The 18,279-nt window shown below is 41.5% G+C and overlaps 1 protein-coding gene and 1 pseudogene across 1 annotated transcript in view; one reads left to right on the top strand and one right to left on the bottom strand.

The window, feature by feature from the left end:
- LOC124777861 (COX assembly mitochondrial protein homolog) overlaps positions 1-6,396 on the bottom strand; it is a 45,343-nt gene extending 38,947 nt beyond the window's left edge. Inside the window, exon 1 of the mRNA XM_047253396.1 lies at positions 6,255-6,396. Coding sequence (XP_047109352.1) covers positions 6,255-6,318 — 64 coding nt within the window. The 5' untranslated portion in view covers positions 6,319-6,396. The remainder of the gene's footprint in view (positions 1-6,254) is intronic.
- A 206-nt stretch (positions 6,397-6,602) lies between these two features.
- Positions 6,603-18,279, top strand: part of LOC124777860 — a 40,142-nt pseudogene continuing 28,465 nt past the window's right edge.

Genomic DNA, 18,279 nt, shown 5'->3' with positions numbered 1-18,279 from the left:
GCAGAATGGGAGACATTGCTGAGTGAAGACTTGCGTCAAACTCAAGAAGAATTGGCATGACTAGTGGGAGTGATGCAGTGAGCCATTTCAAAATGCCTCAAGGCTATGGGTTTGATTAAGAAAGAAGGAATTTGGGTTCTGTGTGAGCTGAAACCAAGAGACGTTGAAGGGCGTTCGTGTGTTTGAGAACAGTTGCTTCAGAGGCAAAAATGGAAGGGATTTCTGCATCACATTGTGACCGGGAACGAAAAATGGGTTCATTATGATAACCCTAAGTGCAAAAAATCATGGGGATATCCCAACCATGCTTCAATGTCAACAGCCAAACTGAATATTCACGGCTCCAAGATCATGCTCTGCATTTGGTGGGACCAGCTCAGCGTCGTGTACTATGAGGTGTTAAAACCAAGTGAAACATTCACAGGTGCTCGTTATTGAATGCAATTAATGCATTTGAGCAGAGCATTAAAACCCCACGTTGCAAAAGAGGTAAAAATGTACTTGGAAACATTAAAATGGGAAAGCCTACCCCACCTGCCGTATTCTCCAGACATTGCTCCCTCTGACTATCACTTGTTTAGATCAATGGTGCATGGCCTGGCTGACCAACACTTCCGATTTCTTGAAGAAGTAAAAAAATGGATCGATTCAAAAGGTGAATAATTTTTTCGATGTAGGATTCGTACACTGCCCAAAAGATGGGAGAAAGTAGTGGCCAGCAATGGAATATACTTTGAATGATACATGTGTACCCAATTTGTTTCATTAAAGCCTCAAATGTTGATGAAAAAAATGGCAGAATCAATGTTGTACACCTTGTATTTGAATAATTTCTCTTATCTCATGATACATTTCTTCAATCTCTTCTTCATATGTGGAGCTAGTTGGCATATAAACTTGTACTTCTGTGGTGGGTGGTGGCTTTGTGTCTATATTGGCTACAATAATGTGCTCACCATGCTGTTCATAGTAACTTACTCACAATCCTATTTTCTTATTAATTATTAAATCTACTCATGCATTACCCCCATCTGATGATGTATTTACAATCCTGTATTTGCCTGACCAGATTTCCTGTTCCTCCTGCAACCTAACTTCACTAATTCCCACAATATCTAATTTCTTTCCCTTTTCCCAGATTAAGGGATCTAAAATTCCATACTCTGATCTGTAGAAAACCACTTTTGTTTCTCCTGATGATGAAATCCTCCCGAGTGGCCCTGACTGGAGATCCAAAATGGGGACCATTTTACCTCCAGAGTATTTTACCCAAGAGGATGCCATCACCACTTAACAATACAGCAGAGCTGCACACCCTTGATAAAAATAATGTAACAAGGCCAGATCAGTCAATTATCCAGACTGTTGTCCCTACAACTATTGAAAAGGATGCTGCCCCTCTTCAAGAATCACACATTTGTCTGGCGTCTCAACAGATACCCCTCTGTTGCTTTATAGCTATCTGTATATCTTTACTCCTGGGGCAGGGGGCGAAGGGGGGGGGGGGAATATCCCACAGGCAACATGAATGCATGTAGCAGAATGCCATGAAGAAGTGTTGAGAAGGGCTTTATCCAGCAGCAGATGTAAGAGGACTGCTACTGATGGTGATATCTACACTCTGGAAACCACCATGAGGTGCTTGCCACATCCCTTTGTACAAGTTATCAGAGTTCCTTACTGTTCCATTTATAAATAGAATGCGGGAAGAATGGCTGTTAGAATGCCTCTGTGCCTGCAGTAATTATTCTAATCTTATCCTCACAATTCCTATGCGAGCAATACTTAGGGGGTTGTATTATATTAATTGCTTACAATTAAGACATGAAAGATGGGAAGAAGTATATTCAGAAAATAATGTGAATCAGAAATTCTCCAAATTCATGTCGGAGTTTAAGATAATATTCGAAGAAGCCTTCCCCAAAGCACTAAGTTCTACTGGAACATCCACCAAAAATAAGTGGATTACCACAGGAATTAGAAAATCTGCCCAAACTTTTAAACACCTAAACTCTATAAAAAACAACAACAGTGATCCAGATTTTCTTCATTACTACAGAAACTACAAAAAAATCTATAGGAAGGTGCTCAATGTTGCAAAAAAAAAGGCCAATGATAGACTAATAAATCTAGCTAAAAATAAAAGTAAAGCTACATGGACTATAGTGAAACAAGAGACAGGAACAGCAACACAAAGGCAAATAAACACCCAAATCAGGAACAAAGAAAACCTAACAAGTACCCCAAAAGAACTAGCAAACTTTGTTAATTCTTACTTTAGTAGTATAGCTACAAAGTTACAGGAAAATTTTTCAAAATCTCATAATCCACGAACACGGGAATATACATCAAATTCAATGGTATTGCTACCCACTACTGAGGAAGAAGTATGTAATGTGGTAAGGAAATTAAAGAGCAAAAATTCAGCAGGTTTAGATGAAATTCCAATGTCTGTGCTGAAAAAATGCATAAATAGTATCAAAGCCCCCCTAACCAATATCATAAATGAATCTTTCAAAGCCGGTTGTTTCCCTGATTATCTGAAACATGCAAAAATTTTACCTCTACACAAAAAAGATGATGTAGAAAACATTGAGAACTACAGGCCAATTGCCCTACTGTCATCATTTTCCAAAATAATAGAGTCCATAATGAAGAACAGACTTATGAGCTATCTAAACAAATACAACCTTCTTTCAAATGACCAATTTGGTTTCAGACCAGGCAGAGATACAGAAATGGCAATAGCACATTTCACTAAAGTGGTTCTAGAAGCACTGGATGAAGGCAACTATGTATCTGGCATATTCCTTGACCTGTCAAAGGCCTTTGATACAGTTGACCACCAGAATCTATTACTTAAGTTAGAAGCACTAGGAGTAAGAGGGGTAATCAACAAATGGTTCCATTCATACCTTAAAAATAGAGTACAGTGGGTAGAGATCTCGCATGTCTCCAGTAGATCAAAGTTCATAGAAAAACACCTGTCAGATCCACAGCATATTAATATTGGGGTCCCTCAGGGAAGTGTGCTGGGTCCGGTGTTGTTCTTGATTTATATAAATGACTTTCCACAATATATCCGACATGGAGAGAAGATATTGTTTGCCGATGACAGCAATATTATAATCACCAGTGAGACATCAGCACAAATGTTGGAAAATTGTAATGAATCACTGAAAGATGTCTACAAATGGTCTACAGAGAATAAAGTGACCTTAAATATTAAGAAAACAAATAGCATACGCTTTAGAATAAACAGAAAAAACAGTCCCCTAAAGTTAAAGCTACATAACACCTCTGTAGACGAAGTGCCCACCACAAAATTCCTAGCGTTGCATATTGACAGCCAGCTTAGGTGGAGTGAACATGTTAAAAAACTCACAAAAAAGATATCTACAGCGTGTTACGCACTTAGAGTTCTCTCCTCAGTATGCAGCGATGAATGTCTAAGAACTGTATATTTTAGCTATGTACATTCAGTCATAAGCTATGGGATAATTTTCTGGGGAAATAATGTACTCAACTTACAAACAGTTTTTAAAGTGCAGAAGAGAGCAGTGAGAATTATAACTAAAAGCAGTACGTGGGCTCACTGCAGAGAACTATTCAAAATACTTGGTATTCTAACTGTTCCCTGTTTATTTATGTTCCACACTATAGTATATATAAAGAAAAATATAGTGAATTATAGTACAAACAGCATTTTACACAGCTATAGCACAAGAACAAGCCACTGCCTTCATCTAGATAGGAGAAACAAGCATAAGACCCAAAAAAGTTTCTTGTATCAGGGTGTAAAATTGTATAACAAGCTGCCACAGGAAATCAAAGAAATTAACAGCATGTACTGTTTCAGAAAAACTCTTAAACTGTATTTTCAGGAACACTGTTTTTACACAGTAAGTGAATATTTAAATGTTTGAATGTAATTTAAGTGACATAATGACATTGTATTGTGTATTCTGTAAATGTATAACAAGCTGCACAGGGCATCAAAGAAATTAACAACATGTACTGTTACAGAAAACCCTTAAACTATATTTTCAGGAACACTGTTTCTAAACAATAAGTGAATATTTAATTGTTTGAATGTAATTTAAGTGATAAATGTCATTGTATTTGTATACTCTGTAAATGCATATAAAAGTGTCAATGTATCTGCAAAAATCACTGTATCCAAACTGACAACATCCATACATTGCAAAATGTCTACGGATGGCTAATCAAATAAATAAATAAATAAATAAATTTAAAGCTGGTTCTAGAAACTTTGTTAACAGACTTTCTCAGGACAGTACGTCTATCTTCAAGAGTCTTCCAGTTCAGTTTCTTCAGTATCTCTGTGACACTCTTCCATGGATTACACAAACCTGCCCTGCTCTGTATAATTCAATATCCCCGGTTAGTCCTATCTGGGACGGGCCCACACATTTGAGCAATATTCTAGAACGGGTCGCACAAGTGATTTGTAAGCAATCCCTTTTGTAGAATGATTACATTTCCCCACAACTCAATCTATGTGACCAGGATATGATACCAGGATCATCATAAAATACTGTTGTTAGAGAGAGCAGTATGTTCTAGCTATGTCCTTCATATGACTCCTCATGTGCACATTTTGACATAATCTCTCAACACACTTTGTTAAAGCACTGTGCATTAGACAACTTCTCTTCTTAAATAGGTGTCCTCCGCAGCTTGTGGTCTCGCGGTAGTGTTCTCGCTTCCCAAGCACAGGTCCCGGGTTCGATTCCCGGCGGGGTCAGGGATTTTCACCTGCTTCGAGATGACTGGTCGTTTGTGTTGTCCTCATCATTTCATCATCATTCATGAAAGTGGCGAGATTTGACTGAGCCAAGGTTGGGAATTTGTACGGGTGCTGATAACCATGCAGTTGAGCAGCCCACAAACTCATCATCATCGTCATCAGTAGATGTCAATGTACTCATGCATATCAAGTCCACGAGCTGTATTTCTTCCAGAAGCAGATGTGTTCCTGTTAATGATTGTCTTAATTTTGTAAGCACAAGCAGTATATAGCTGTTTTGTGATGGTTAACTATTACTGGAGTATTATCTAGAATTAGTTTCCGATACAGATAGTTGTTTCTCCTTTGTTCATGATTTCCTCATTCAAACCCCCCCCCCCCCCCCCCCAAAATTTTATGTCCTCCACATAACACAATAAATGAGCTTATCTCTACAAAAAAAAGGGGCTGGTATTCAAATGTGTGTGAATTTCAAAGGGGCCAAACTGCTTAGTCATCGGTCCCTAGACTTACACACTACGTAAACTAACTTATGCCAAGAACAACACACTCATACGCCCGAGGGCTCGAACCTCCGGCGGGAGGGGCCGCGCTGAGCTAATATTAATAATGTGCACCGTGTGAACTTAACTATGCAATGTTCCATTGTGACTGTTAATTACAACATACAGTCCGTTATCTAACTTGTTTGTAGTGTAAACAAACCATACATTATTAACTACTAACATAATACATGCTATTTTACATTGTGTTTCATTTTTTTCCGATATCTTCAATTACAACACATCATAATTGACGTAGCAAATACGTAATATGCCGCAAATTGGCGACGTTACAAACATTTGAGTTTCTGGGAAATGTAACCATTTCACTAAGCATACTAAAAATGTTATAATATTTCACATTATCCTAAATAAGTTACTGTTAATGAGAGAACTTCTGAGAGATCGAAATACTAGAACCAAAATTTTACAACAGAATGTAAATGTGTTTAACAGCAACAAATGAGTTCGAAAATGTAAGAAAGTGAGACTCTTGCAATTTTGAAACCTTCGGTTATTGACAGCGAGTAGGACAAGAAAAACAGGCGCTCATTCAACTATAATGAGAGAACAAAAACCCATTACGGACTTCATGTAGGGATTGGAGGCCGTGTATTGGCAGCAATGCGATGTACATCTTTTGTCCATATTCTGCTTTTTTGCCAGAGATCTTAAAGAAACTTAATTATAAAGTGGAGGCAATAATAATGTGTATTTGTTAATGTCGTTTTCATTCCATCTGGAAAGAACGCCTGCAATGTAAACTTTTCGGGTAAAACATATCATTTTACTGGATTCCTTAAGGTTTGTCTGAAAGGTTATTAAGTAAGTAATGTGCCTCAGGTTAAGTATCTCGGTATGCAAAATTGTCACAACTAATTTAAAATTACAGTACGCCCATATCAAACATTTTCAACTATGCAAACGTTAGACTCTGTTACCTAACCCAAGTGGACCACCTCGTAACTTTGGCTGACGACGCAACTCTTCCTGACCGGTGTCCATTTTGATTTCCCACAATGCTTCGTGAGATAGCAGATTTTGAGTTCGTGGACTTGGTGTGTAGTCAAGCTTAGTTTGAAAATTTTGACGTACGTAATAAACATTGGTGTGCAGAAGACAGGAACAGAACAACGTCTTTGGTATAAAAAGTATGCATTTGTTTAGAGGTTTAATATATGTGAAATGACTGGGATTGCTGGATATATAGCAGTCCTGTAAATAGCGTGCACTGAAGTATCTAAATAAATTTTGATATAAATTTTTCAGGTTTTACTTGTGCCAGTGCTATGGATCGTTTATTACGGTTAGGGTGGGGGTATGCCAGGTTTGAGCCAGGCACCTCCGCCTTCAGACGCACCTGTAGTTGACACAGCAGAACAAGTTTACATTTCTTCATTGGCTTTATTAAAAATGTTTGAAACACGGTCGCGCTGGAGTGCCGATGGAAGTTCATGGGTCTAATGCTTGGAGAATTTGTTGATGACTATACAGTTCGTGTGATTGATGTGTTTGCAATGCCACAAACGGGAACGGTGAGTCACTTTACTGTTCTTTCCTAATCAGTCCTCAGCTGTTTCAGTTGTTTAAATTAAATCCGAAAATAGGTCTTTCACATTAACAGGTTTTAAATCGGGGGCTGCGTGTTTGTAATAAATGGAACTGTTTTTCTTTTTTTGTCTGCAGGGTGTAAGTGTTGAGGCCGTGGATCCTGTATTTCAGGCTAAGATGCTTGATATGCTGAAGCAAACTGGAACGACCAGAAATGGTTGTTGGCTGGTACCATTCTCACCCAGGTTTTGGTTGCTGGTTATCTGGTGTAGACATACAATACACAACAGAGTTTTGAGGCACTTTCAGAGCGTGCAGTGGCAGTTGTTGTGGACCCTATCCAGAGTGTTAAAGGTTGGTAGTGAAGAGCTTGTTGGAATGTATGTAGTAGTTCATTAAGTCCTTTGTAGTATAATGCCCGTTTTCAGTGCACTTTAATTGATGCACAAACCAAATGTCAGCCTGAAGGCTACTACTGAAATCGGGCTGAATTGTTATCTTCTTTCACTTTTGTCAGATTTTGTTAGAGCATTTTTTTCTCCTCAGAGAAGTGTTGAATTACCATGTTGGCAAAGTTACAAAGCTGCCTTCTTTCCTGGACGACTACTAATTTGCTCCATTGTTAAATATATCTACATCATGCATAAACTGTTCTGCCACAAGTTCACTACCTAACTGGTGCACTTACATTTCATGACCTTTCTCAGAAAGGGCCCATTATTTACCAGCTTGCTTGAGTTATAAGTGATCACAGTAGTTTTCTTCTTGTCACATCCCATGCTCTGTGTGTTCATTTTTCTTAGAACAGTGATTTCTAAATTTTCTTGTGTTGGGTGCCTGATTTTTATCTATCATTGCTGAAATGCTGTTAGCTATGTCACAGTAATAATATCTGCAATGGGGAAGCTATCTATTTTATGTATACTACAAATGCATTGTGTAGTATTACAGCTTTCAGTACAACAGTTAAATAAAATGAGGATGAATATTGAAGTACTGAGCCAAGCTGTGCCTCAGTGAATTGGCTTGCATTCAGGTGGAATAAGAGTCAAATCCTGCCACTGAGGCCGCAAAGTTTAGGTTGATTTTTACTACTACTACTACTACTACCTACTACCAACTACCGTCTTGTACCCAGCGTCTCTTCTGACGAAAGCATATATTACGACTTCCGTTAAGATAACTGTAACAATGTTGTATACATTAGTTATTTACTTAGGACTTAACACTTGCACTTGTGAAATGTAAAAATTCACGAAGTCATGCTCACCGCAGTCTTAAGTCTTAATTGTTAATGTGGTTATAGCTTTTCCATATATTAACATGATAGGCTTAGCAAAAGGCATGCATGAAGTTCATACAAGACCCTCGTGAATTATGATGGTATATAAATAAATAATTCAATATTACAAATAGAAGTAGGGAGCAGTGGAAGAATAAACCATGACATCCGTGCAGGAGACAGTCTGGTTACCAATGGGTAGAGAACAGATGAAGTCACTGTGGTTGGGGTATAGAGGGTAGAGTAGACTAGAGAGCAGTCTCTCTAGGGAAGTGTGCCACAGTATTGCAGATGGAAATATGTGCCTGTCAAAGTGTGTGCAGAGGAGAATTTGTGTAGATTCTACAAAGATTGTAGCACACTACTTTTATTAAGATGGCCAAACAGCACTGAAATCTCTATCCACCACTGAAACAAGTTTCAAAGGTCATTGCAGAATGCCCCAAAGCCCTTGTGGGATGAGGGGAAAGCAACGGGATAAATTTTCTGTAGGTCTCTGGTCACCTAGGAATCACTGGCAGTGAAACAAGCAAATGGGTTGGACCCCAGGACCTGTGTGATGACTTTATTTATTGGACAGGAACCTGTCCTAACATCACTAACGCAGTGGATAAATTAAAACTATGAAACTGAAGGTGGATACAACAAACCTAAAAATAAATCCCCTTATCAGCCACCAGAGCAATTATTTATTTCCCTTCTCTGAACTCCTCAAGATAAAATGAAGAAGCAAGTAAGACAGACTAAAGGGTCCATATAATCTGATTAGTTATAAACACCAGATGCCAAAATAACTGGGCTAGGTCCCAATGGCTAAGCCTTTGAAAACATTGTGATTCCGTGAAATTATTTTTTTTTGAAGAATAGGGTACAACCTGCCGGCTTTGACTAGTGACATTGACACCACATCTATTTGTCAATATTGCGAATAAAGTATCGTGACTACGACATTATGCAATCTTACAAATTTTAAATGTCAAAGTCCAAGGAGAATGTTGAGGTTTTTGACAGGAATGCCTTCAATCACATTAAAATTATTAGATCACTGTTGGGAAAGTAGTTTTCATCAGGAACATAAATGTAACTACGGAATTCATAAGAACTGAAAAAAAGAATTGATTTTGGAGTAACTCAGGTATGTGGGGCGGATGAACTCATTATACATTTCTTCCTTTCTTAATTTTACTTTTATCCACTAGAAGTGGTTAGTGAAAGCTTTTCTTCCTTCTAAAGTAAGCAGTATGAAATTTAATGTTTTACCAGATTATATGATATTTATCCTGCCGCATTCCTCCAAGTTTATTCAAATACTAACAATTTAAGGAAAAGCTACTACTACTACTTCTGCTTCTACGTACAGTAAAGATGACGTGTTAAGTTCCAGACACACAATTAATTGTACAATGTCTGCATCTTAATGTGTCATCTTTATGGTAAACAGCACTCTATCTATCTCTTCCTTGTATTGTTGACATTCCAATCAGCAGTTTCCATCATTGTATATGCTGGTAAAAGCTTAAAGAGAAATTATCATTAAACATTTGTTTGCTTTTGCCAAATCATTATCAAACTGTCACTTTCCAGCCTAACCATTCATCCAGGGAAAAGCAAGAAACAATATGTCTCTTATATTTCATATTGTGCTACAGACAAATGCCATACAAGAGGGCATATTATGATACACATAAACAGCTATCAGTGAAATCTTGTTTTTCATTGATCCTCTTGAAAATATTTTTATTATAAGGTATGTCCGTGGATATCAAATTTATTTTATGAATATAAAAATCTGTATTATTTTTTTTAATGAAAACTTATTTTATTTCCTCATGATTGTCCCTGCATTAATTGCCATGGCTTCCAGCCTACAAGGATGTGAGTCACGACATTTCTGTTGTTCTACCTCGGTCCATCCAGAACCAAATTTCTACTAGGATACCCCAGGCCCCTCAGCCATTGTTACAGTCCCAGTGTTTGGGACCCCTTTTATAAAAATGTGACACGCTGCCTCATGTGTGTCAACTAGACTGTCTGCATGTGAAAGCTTAAGACCTCTCAATTTCTTGTTCACACTTCAGGGGGTGCAGATCACATTACTCTCCTTCATATTTTACAAGGCCTTGGTCTTGTCCTAATTGAATTGTGGTTGCCAGGGTTACCACTCAAAGGCACATTCAGCTTTGATATTGTTGGACTCAGTCCATTGCTGTGGACTAAGGCTGGCCAATGGTGCCATTCCATACTGGTCGTATAGGCAGTCTTTTGACTGAAGCAGGGATCTTCCCTCTTCAGTTGTGACGGCACAAAGTCGTGCTCACTTATGCAGTCATCATCTGACAATTAACTAAATCATCCAACTTGTCAAATTCTGTTCGCACACTTGGGGCATCAAACACCTGACATACACCCACGGATGGGACTACCAAACTGGAATTTGTTAAGAGACCTTCTTCCAAGACCTCCAACCTAACCTCCTTAGAATGTGCTTCCAATCTTATTTTGCCCCCTCTCCCCACCCCTCGTCCTCTCCTGGTGGTTAGTACCGAGACTATGGATTAGCACTTCAAGGTCGTAAAGTTTGTCACCCCTAATGGTCTTCTGACATCGCTTCCTCTCAGTTCTTCTGGAGTATTGGGGCTCCTACAATCATTTACACTGATAGCAGTAAAACTATGGATAGGACAGGATACATTCTTGCATTTCCTGCCCTTCAGGAACATCATTTGTTGATAAGAACATGTAGTGATTTTGTGTTGCATGTGACATTCACTATGTGCTATGTGTTATTAAACATACCTCCCTCAGCTGCATTCTAATTTGTAGTGACTCAAGTGAGCAGACTCCAGGTTATTGATCAATGTTACTCTTGTTGCTCTGTGAAATCTCTTGCTATTCATGACATCTTCGACCTTAGTCCCACCGCCTCTCAGTTGTCTTTCTCTGCATCCCAAGTCATGTGGACATCCCAGGGAATTAAATGGCTGACCATTGGGCTGGAGAATTTATTATTAGCCTGACATTCACTTCGACAATTCCAGGTGCAGAGTTTGCTTATGCAAAATATCTCTCGTCACAACTTCATCTGGTGGTGTACTGGCCCCACTTTTTTCCATTACCAAGGAGATTATTGCTGCATGACACTCCTCCTCCTGTTCCTCCTGAAAGGGGTTCACCATTGTATGTCACCTCTGTATTGGTCATCCAGATTAACCCATTGTTTAAGTAATGAACCGCCCCCATGTTGTGGGTTGTGAAGCCTAATGGACAGTAGCTGACAGTCCCGTTGGAATGCCCTTAACTTCTAGCTCTCCATACCAAGCACGGTCATCCCAGACTCTTTGCTTTTAATATTTCAGACAACTCATTGACAGTTGAACTGGTTCTCCATTAAAGTGGTTTTTATTATCATATATAACATTTTAAACGATAAGATGGGATGGGGTGGTTGGGATGTCTCTTGCAACATGCTGTATCTGGGGAGGGGGGGTGGGGGGGGGGGCGAGGGAAGGGACCTCAACCGCACCTCCTTTACCAGCTGCATGGGTCCGGTTAGCCCCTCTTTTCTGCCACAGCCTATTACCCTGTTTTAGGGGTAGCACTCCGATGAGAAGAATCGGGCTTCGCCAGCCAGAGACTGTATGGTGAGTAGCAGTCTATCCTTTTGTAGTATTGTCATTATTCCCATCTTGGATTGTTTAGTGTAAGGAAAAGATAGATTGCTACTTACAGTAAAGATGACACATTAAGATGCATACAGGCACATTTAATTTTTTATTATTGGCAGCCCAACAGACATACATTATGTTTTTTAGGCTTCTCACTTTTTACCATTACAGATCTTCTACTAGAAGGCAATTCTACATGTAACTATATGTGCCCCCTGGTGGGGGCTCAGATTCTGGTGGGATTACTCACGGCTTAGATGATCCATCTGGGAGATTTGCTCTCGCCCACATACATATATTTTTCCTTAAATTATTTCCCAACTCTGGCATCAGTATTGCTCCTTAATGTCTCTGTTCTACCACTCCTACAGTCTCTTCAGCGTCAAATTTCTGACTAATGTCAATAATGCCATATGAAATACCTCTTGACTGAGGTGCAGATGACATATTTAGTCCCTTATGACCCCAACCGACCAACTTATTAACCTCTGTAAGCTGTCCATATATTTTTGGTGTAATTTGACTGCATACAACTATTCCATGCAAAACCTGGACAGTAAGTGCCCTCGCACCAAGCTGTGCGAGCAGTCATGTTGGACTATTGTTGAAAGAAGGTGGCAGGATGCTGCCTCCTGACAGGAAAGGTGCACTCCAGCTTTGAATGTTCCACAGAACCAGTGATACATTGTTTATCTCATGCCACCAGATTGCAGTGATGACTAATCTAATGCCACCAGTAAGTATTGAAATGAATTGACTCTCATTTTAAAGGTTAAGATTGAAGCCCAGAAAAAGAAAAACTGGCAGGGTCAAAAGCTATTCGAATTTCCGGTATTTGGTTGCTGCATGCGCACTGTCAAATTTTAAAAAGCCAGGGAAATTTCTGATATCAGTATCCAAAAAACAACCAAAATTTGTTACTTTGTAATGGACTGACTCTGTAGTATGTAAAACTGGACTAGCAGAAAGTTTTTTATAGAAATGATGATTACTGGATACTATATACAAAAAAGTTATTTGCCACATCTCAAGAACAGCAGTTAATTTTGCCATCCAGTTAAAACTGTCTCCATTTTTAAAAACCAGTAATAGGTTATACTGTCTTTTCAATTACAAAACATTAACATCTGCCTTGTACCAGAATGTCTAAATTCTGCCTAAAATTAATCTTTTGTTTCCTGCGTACATGGGGTAAAACTTGTACAGAATCATTATTAATTTTTATTGTGAGCCAAAGTAAAGTAATCTTAATTGAATATTTCAATACATATTGTCTTATAGCATGCAGTTATTTGGAAAAATGTGTTATTTTCAAGAAACTACTATCATATGATAATGCTGTCAGTGTTGACAGAAATAATTGTCTGGACACTGAAACAGAAACTCTTGAGGTCGAATTGTGCCTTTAAATATTCTTTCATATTGTAGTGTATGTTTTGAAGGATAAAGTTTGCTTGCCTGTCGTAGCAAGGGGGCATTGAGCAATATCAAGTGTTGTCCACAGGTGCCTCTAAAGTATGGGCATGTCATTGTCTGGAGGAGAGGTGTTATTAACTATTCAATACTTTTCTTAGCAAGACATCCAGAGTAAGATCAGATATCAATGCCTTTTGGTTTTTAGTAGAAATGAAGATGCAGGACAGGGCTGCCTTTTATAATGAAAATTTATTGTAATGGTTGTGAGAATCAGCTTAAGTAAGTAGCAAGCAGCAAACCTCCAGAGCTCCTTTGAAACCATGCCAAGATATCTAGAGATTTGACCACAATTTTTCATAAATAATCTTGCTAAAGGGATAGGTTTATAGCAGTAATAAGGGTATAGGTCACTCTCCCCGTCTGCAAAAAAAAAGGAAGTGTATTAATCAAACAGAGCTGATGTCATCTATCTTAAATATGTAATTAAAACAGTATCTTTTAATATATTGAGTTCAGAAATTATGATTTTCTGGCACAAAGTGGTAATCGACATGGTTTCCTAAAAACATGGATTATAAACTCACACTTTTCACACACAGGTGTGAGGGTAACAAGGTTCATTTGGTGTTACTGGAGTTCTGTAAAGTTTAAGATTCAGTAACACATTGATGACTGTAATGTACTTAGGTTCATATGATACTTGTAATTAGATTTGTGACTGGATTGAATATTTGTTAACAGGCACAAATGCTGTATGTTAACTGGGAGAGTGTACCAATAGTGTATCTGGTGTACAGGGGACAAGTATACAGGAGACCACTATTTTAGATATTAATGACTAAATGGGTTGTAATAACAAAAATAATAAATATTGATAATAAAATATAAATGGATAGATAAAAAATCAATTCACCAAGTGGCAGCAGGGGAACACACATAAAAGGATTTAACTATTTCAAGCTAGTGGCTCCTTTTTCTGGTAGAGGAGAAGAGGAAGGAAGAGGAGAGGTGTGAAGGAAAAGGACTGGGGAGCTGTAGGGTAAAGGGTACAGTTCAGAAGTCATCCAGAACCCTAGGTCAGGGAGACTTACTGGATGGGATGAGAAGGAAAGACTTTCCTTCTCATCCCATCCGGTAGGTGTTCCCTGACCCGGGGTTCTGGAGTGACTTTTGCTGAAATGTACCCCTTTTCCTAAACCTCTCCAGTCCTTTTCCTTCACCCCTGTATCTTCCATCCGCTTCAACTCGTCTGCCTGAAGAAGGAGCCACTGTCTCCAAAAGCATGTAATTGTTAAATCCTTTGTGTGTGTGTGTGTGTGTGTGTGTGTGTGTGTGTGTGTGTGTGTGTGTGTGTGTGTAGTATTAGTTGCAATCTCAAAATTTTCGCAGCTGTTGCAGTTAGATATGATCAAGTTTTATCTTTTGCAAATAGTAGTACTATCTAGCAAGACCCTATCAAAATATCAGTCTGCAGTAAAGGCTCATTATTAGCTCATTAATCTAGATAAAATGAAATAGGGTGCAAAAGTTCAGGCATTTGGCATGTATTTCAGAACTTGTTTAGTTGAGTTTCATGTCATTGAGTGCACATGGTCAGAATTCAGTGCAGGCAGATGGCTGATAAAGAAGCCAAAATGAATTTGCAGAATCAAACAATGGAAAATCCAGATGGAATGCAACAATTGAATTTGCAGAATTGTTTTGTAATACTTAGAATAAAATTGTTTGCTACAGGTAAAGTTGTGATTGATGCATTTCGACTTATCAATCCTAATATGATGGTCCTGGGACAAGAACCTCGCCAGACAACATCAAATCTTGGTCATCTCCAGAAGCCTTCGGTACAGGTGAGACTGTTTTAGACTTAACACAGCTATGGTAAACAGTAGGTCTGGAACTAGTTAAAGTAAAGAAACTTCCGCAAATATGAAAATCATTCTGAAATAAATATACTTTATATATACTGAAGATCAAATGCTGCCAAAAGGAAATAAACAAAATTTTTTAGAATAATAATGTAATAATGTTCAGTACCTGGGGTGGTAATTTTAGTAACAGGAGGGAACAAATTTGAAAATTGAGTCACATTAAGTATGAAAGATTAAGGCCAGCAGTGAGTGGAAATAACTTGTCTTGATGTACTGTGAAGGAAAATTAGGGGAGTGAGGCAATTCTCAACTGGATGATCCAAGATACAGCATGCACAAACTGGTTTATTACAAAATTCGTTATGAAGTTGCCACCGACCAAAGTGTACCCTCACAGTACAGTAAAAGTTTAGTGTCTTTTTGATTGGTACAAACGTTCAAATTTGAAAGATACAAGGATGGTCCATTGTGCATCCCCTTCAGTAGGGGAGCCTCACCTCAAGATCCCAGGTACTCATTTGATGGTAGGCTGATGAGCCATCCTGGAGAGGCTGGAAAGAGGAAGAATCACCACTTCTATCTGGAATTGAACCCAGAGGCTCTAGAGACCAGTGCTCTACCTGCTAGACCATCACGGTAAAAGATAACAATGTCTATTTGTGAGTAAATAAGAGTGGTATCAATTTTCTTCCATAGTAGTAGAAAATGCTCACCTTGTCTAAAAATTAGAAAGGGCATTACAGTGTAGGTTATGCAAAAATAATTTTTAAGAAAAAAAATTCTGTACATTGTGCTGTTCAAAGCTAATTAGCATTGAAGATAGGCTATTGAAACCATTGTGCACACAAATTCAATCGTCTCATCTGAGGTGATGTTGCCAAATGTTTCTAGTTTGCTTTCCTGTAAATGAACACAAGTGAGACAACAGTTTGACATGGGATGGTAGTAAGGATAGACTCTGAGCCAAAGACGGGATGGTAGTGAGGATAGACCCTGAGTAAAAGACTCAGCAGTCACAAGCTTTTCAGGACTCATTCTGACCACCCTAGAGATTTTGTTATTTTTTCGTGTTTAAAATGAGTTACAGTGCTGCACCATTCCCCTCCCTCCCTCCCTCCCTCCCTCCATCCGTCTGTGTGCAGAGGTTCCGCTTTTACTGTATAGGCCTTTTACAAGTATGTCTGTTTGGAACAGGGGACTGATGACCTTGATGTTTAGCCCCCATCAAACCCCAAAACCAACCAACCCCCCGTCCCCCTTTACCACCCTCCCACCTCCCCCCTCTCCCTCCCCCCTCCTCCCCTCTCCCTCCCTCACCCACCTCCCCCTCTCCCCTCCCTCACCCTCCCTCACCCACCTCTCCCCTCTCACTCCCTCACCCACCTCTCCCCTCTCCCTCCCTCACCCACCTCTCCCCTCTCACTCCCTCACCCACCTCTCCCCTCTCACTCCCTCACCCACCTCTCCCCTCTCACTCCCTCACCCACCTCTCCCCTCTCACTCCCTCACCCACCTCTGCCCCCTCTCACTTCCCTCACCCACCTCTCCCCTCTCACTCCCGTCACCCACCTCTCCCCTCTCACTCCCTCACCCACCTCTCCCCTCTCCCTCCCTCCCTCACCCACCTCTCCCCTCTCACTCCCTCACCCACCTCTCCCCTCTCACTCCCTCACCCACCTCTCCCCTCTCACTCCCTCACCCACCTCTCCCCTCTCACTCCCTCACCCACCTCTCCCCTCTCCCTCCCCTCACCCACCTCCCCCCTCTCCCTCCCTCACCCACCTCCCCCCTCTCCCTCCCTCACCCACCTCCCCCCTCTCCCTCCCTCACCCACCTCACCCCTCTCCTCCCTCACCCACCTCCCCCCTCTCCCTCCCTCACCCACCTCCCCCCTCCCCCTCCCTCACCCACCTCCCCCCTCCCCCCTCCCTCACCCACCTCCCCCCTCCCCCTCCCTCACCCACCTCCCCCCTCTCCCTCCCTCCCTCACCCACCTCCCCCCTCTCCCTCCCTCCCTCACCCACCTCTCCCCCTCTCCCTCCCTTCCCTCCCTCCCTCCCTCACCCACCTCCCCCCTCTCCCTCCCTCCCTCCCTCCCTCACCCACCTCCCCCCTCTCCCTCCCTCCCTCCCTCCCTCACCCACCTCCCCCCTCTCCCTCCCTCCCTCCCTCACCCTCGCCTCCCCCCCTCTCCCTCCCCTCCCCTCCCTCACCCGCCTCCCCCCTCTCCTCCCTCCCTCCCTCCCTCACCGCCTCCCCCCTCCCCTCTCCCTCCCTCCCTCCCTCCCTCCCTCACCCGCCTCCCCCCTCTCCCTCCCTCCCTCCCTCACCCGCCTCCCCCCTCTCCCTCCCTCCCTCCCTCCCTCACCCCGCCTCCCCCCTCTCCCTCCCTCCCTCCCTCCTCACCCGCCTCCCTCCCTCACCCGCCTCCCCCCTCTCCCTCCCTCCCTCCCTCCCTCCCTCACCCGCCTCCCCCCTCTCCCTCCCTCCCTCCCTCCCTCCCTCACCCGCCTCCCCCCTCTCCCTCCCTCCCTCCCTCCCTTGGTCAGCTTCCACCCCCATATTTGCTGGTTGGGGACTTCAATGCCCACCACCCGCTTTGGGGATCTCCACATCCTTGTCCACGTGGCTCACTATTGCTAGACATCTTCCACCAAGCAGATCTAGTTTGCCTCAACACCGGGGTCCCTACATTTTTGTCAGCCTCCACGACAAATTTATCTCATTTGGACCTTGCGGTCGGTACTGTTACGCTAGCTTGGCGCTTCGAATGGTTCGCCCTTGATGATACACACTCGAGTGACCACTTTCCATGTGTCTTTAGACTGCAGCCTCAACTGCCCTACATGCGCCCGCGATGCTGGAAGTTTGCCCAAGCCGATTGGACACTTTTTTCGTCTCTTGCGACATTCGATGACCGTCACTTTCCCAGCGTCGACGATGAGGTAACACATATTACCGACGTTATTCTTACAGCTGCGGAACATTCAATACCACGCACCTCCGAATTGCCCCGGCGCCCCCCAGTTCCTTTGTGGAACGAGGCATGCCGTGATGCAATACGTGAGCGGCGACGTGCTCTCCGTGTTTTCCGCCACCATCCTACTTTGGCCAACTGTATCCGCTATAAGCAGTTCCGAGCGCGATGCCGTCGTGTCATCCGCGATAGCAAGAAGGCAAGCTG

This window comes from Schistocerca piceifrons, chromosome 2, assembly GCF_021461385.2.
Source record: "Schistocerca piceifrons isolate TAMUIC-IGC-003096 chromosome 2, iqSchPice1.1, whole genome shotgun sequence".
In the NCBI taxonomy this organism is placed as follows: Eukaryota; Metazoa; Arthropoda; class Insecta; order Orthoptera; family Acrididae; genus Schistocerca; species Schistocerca piceifrons.
Note: the sequence above shows the minus strand (reverse complement) of the source record. Positions and strands in the feature narration are given on the sequence as shown.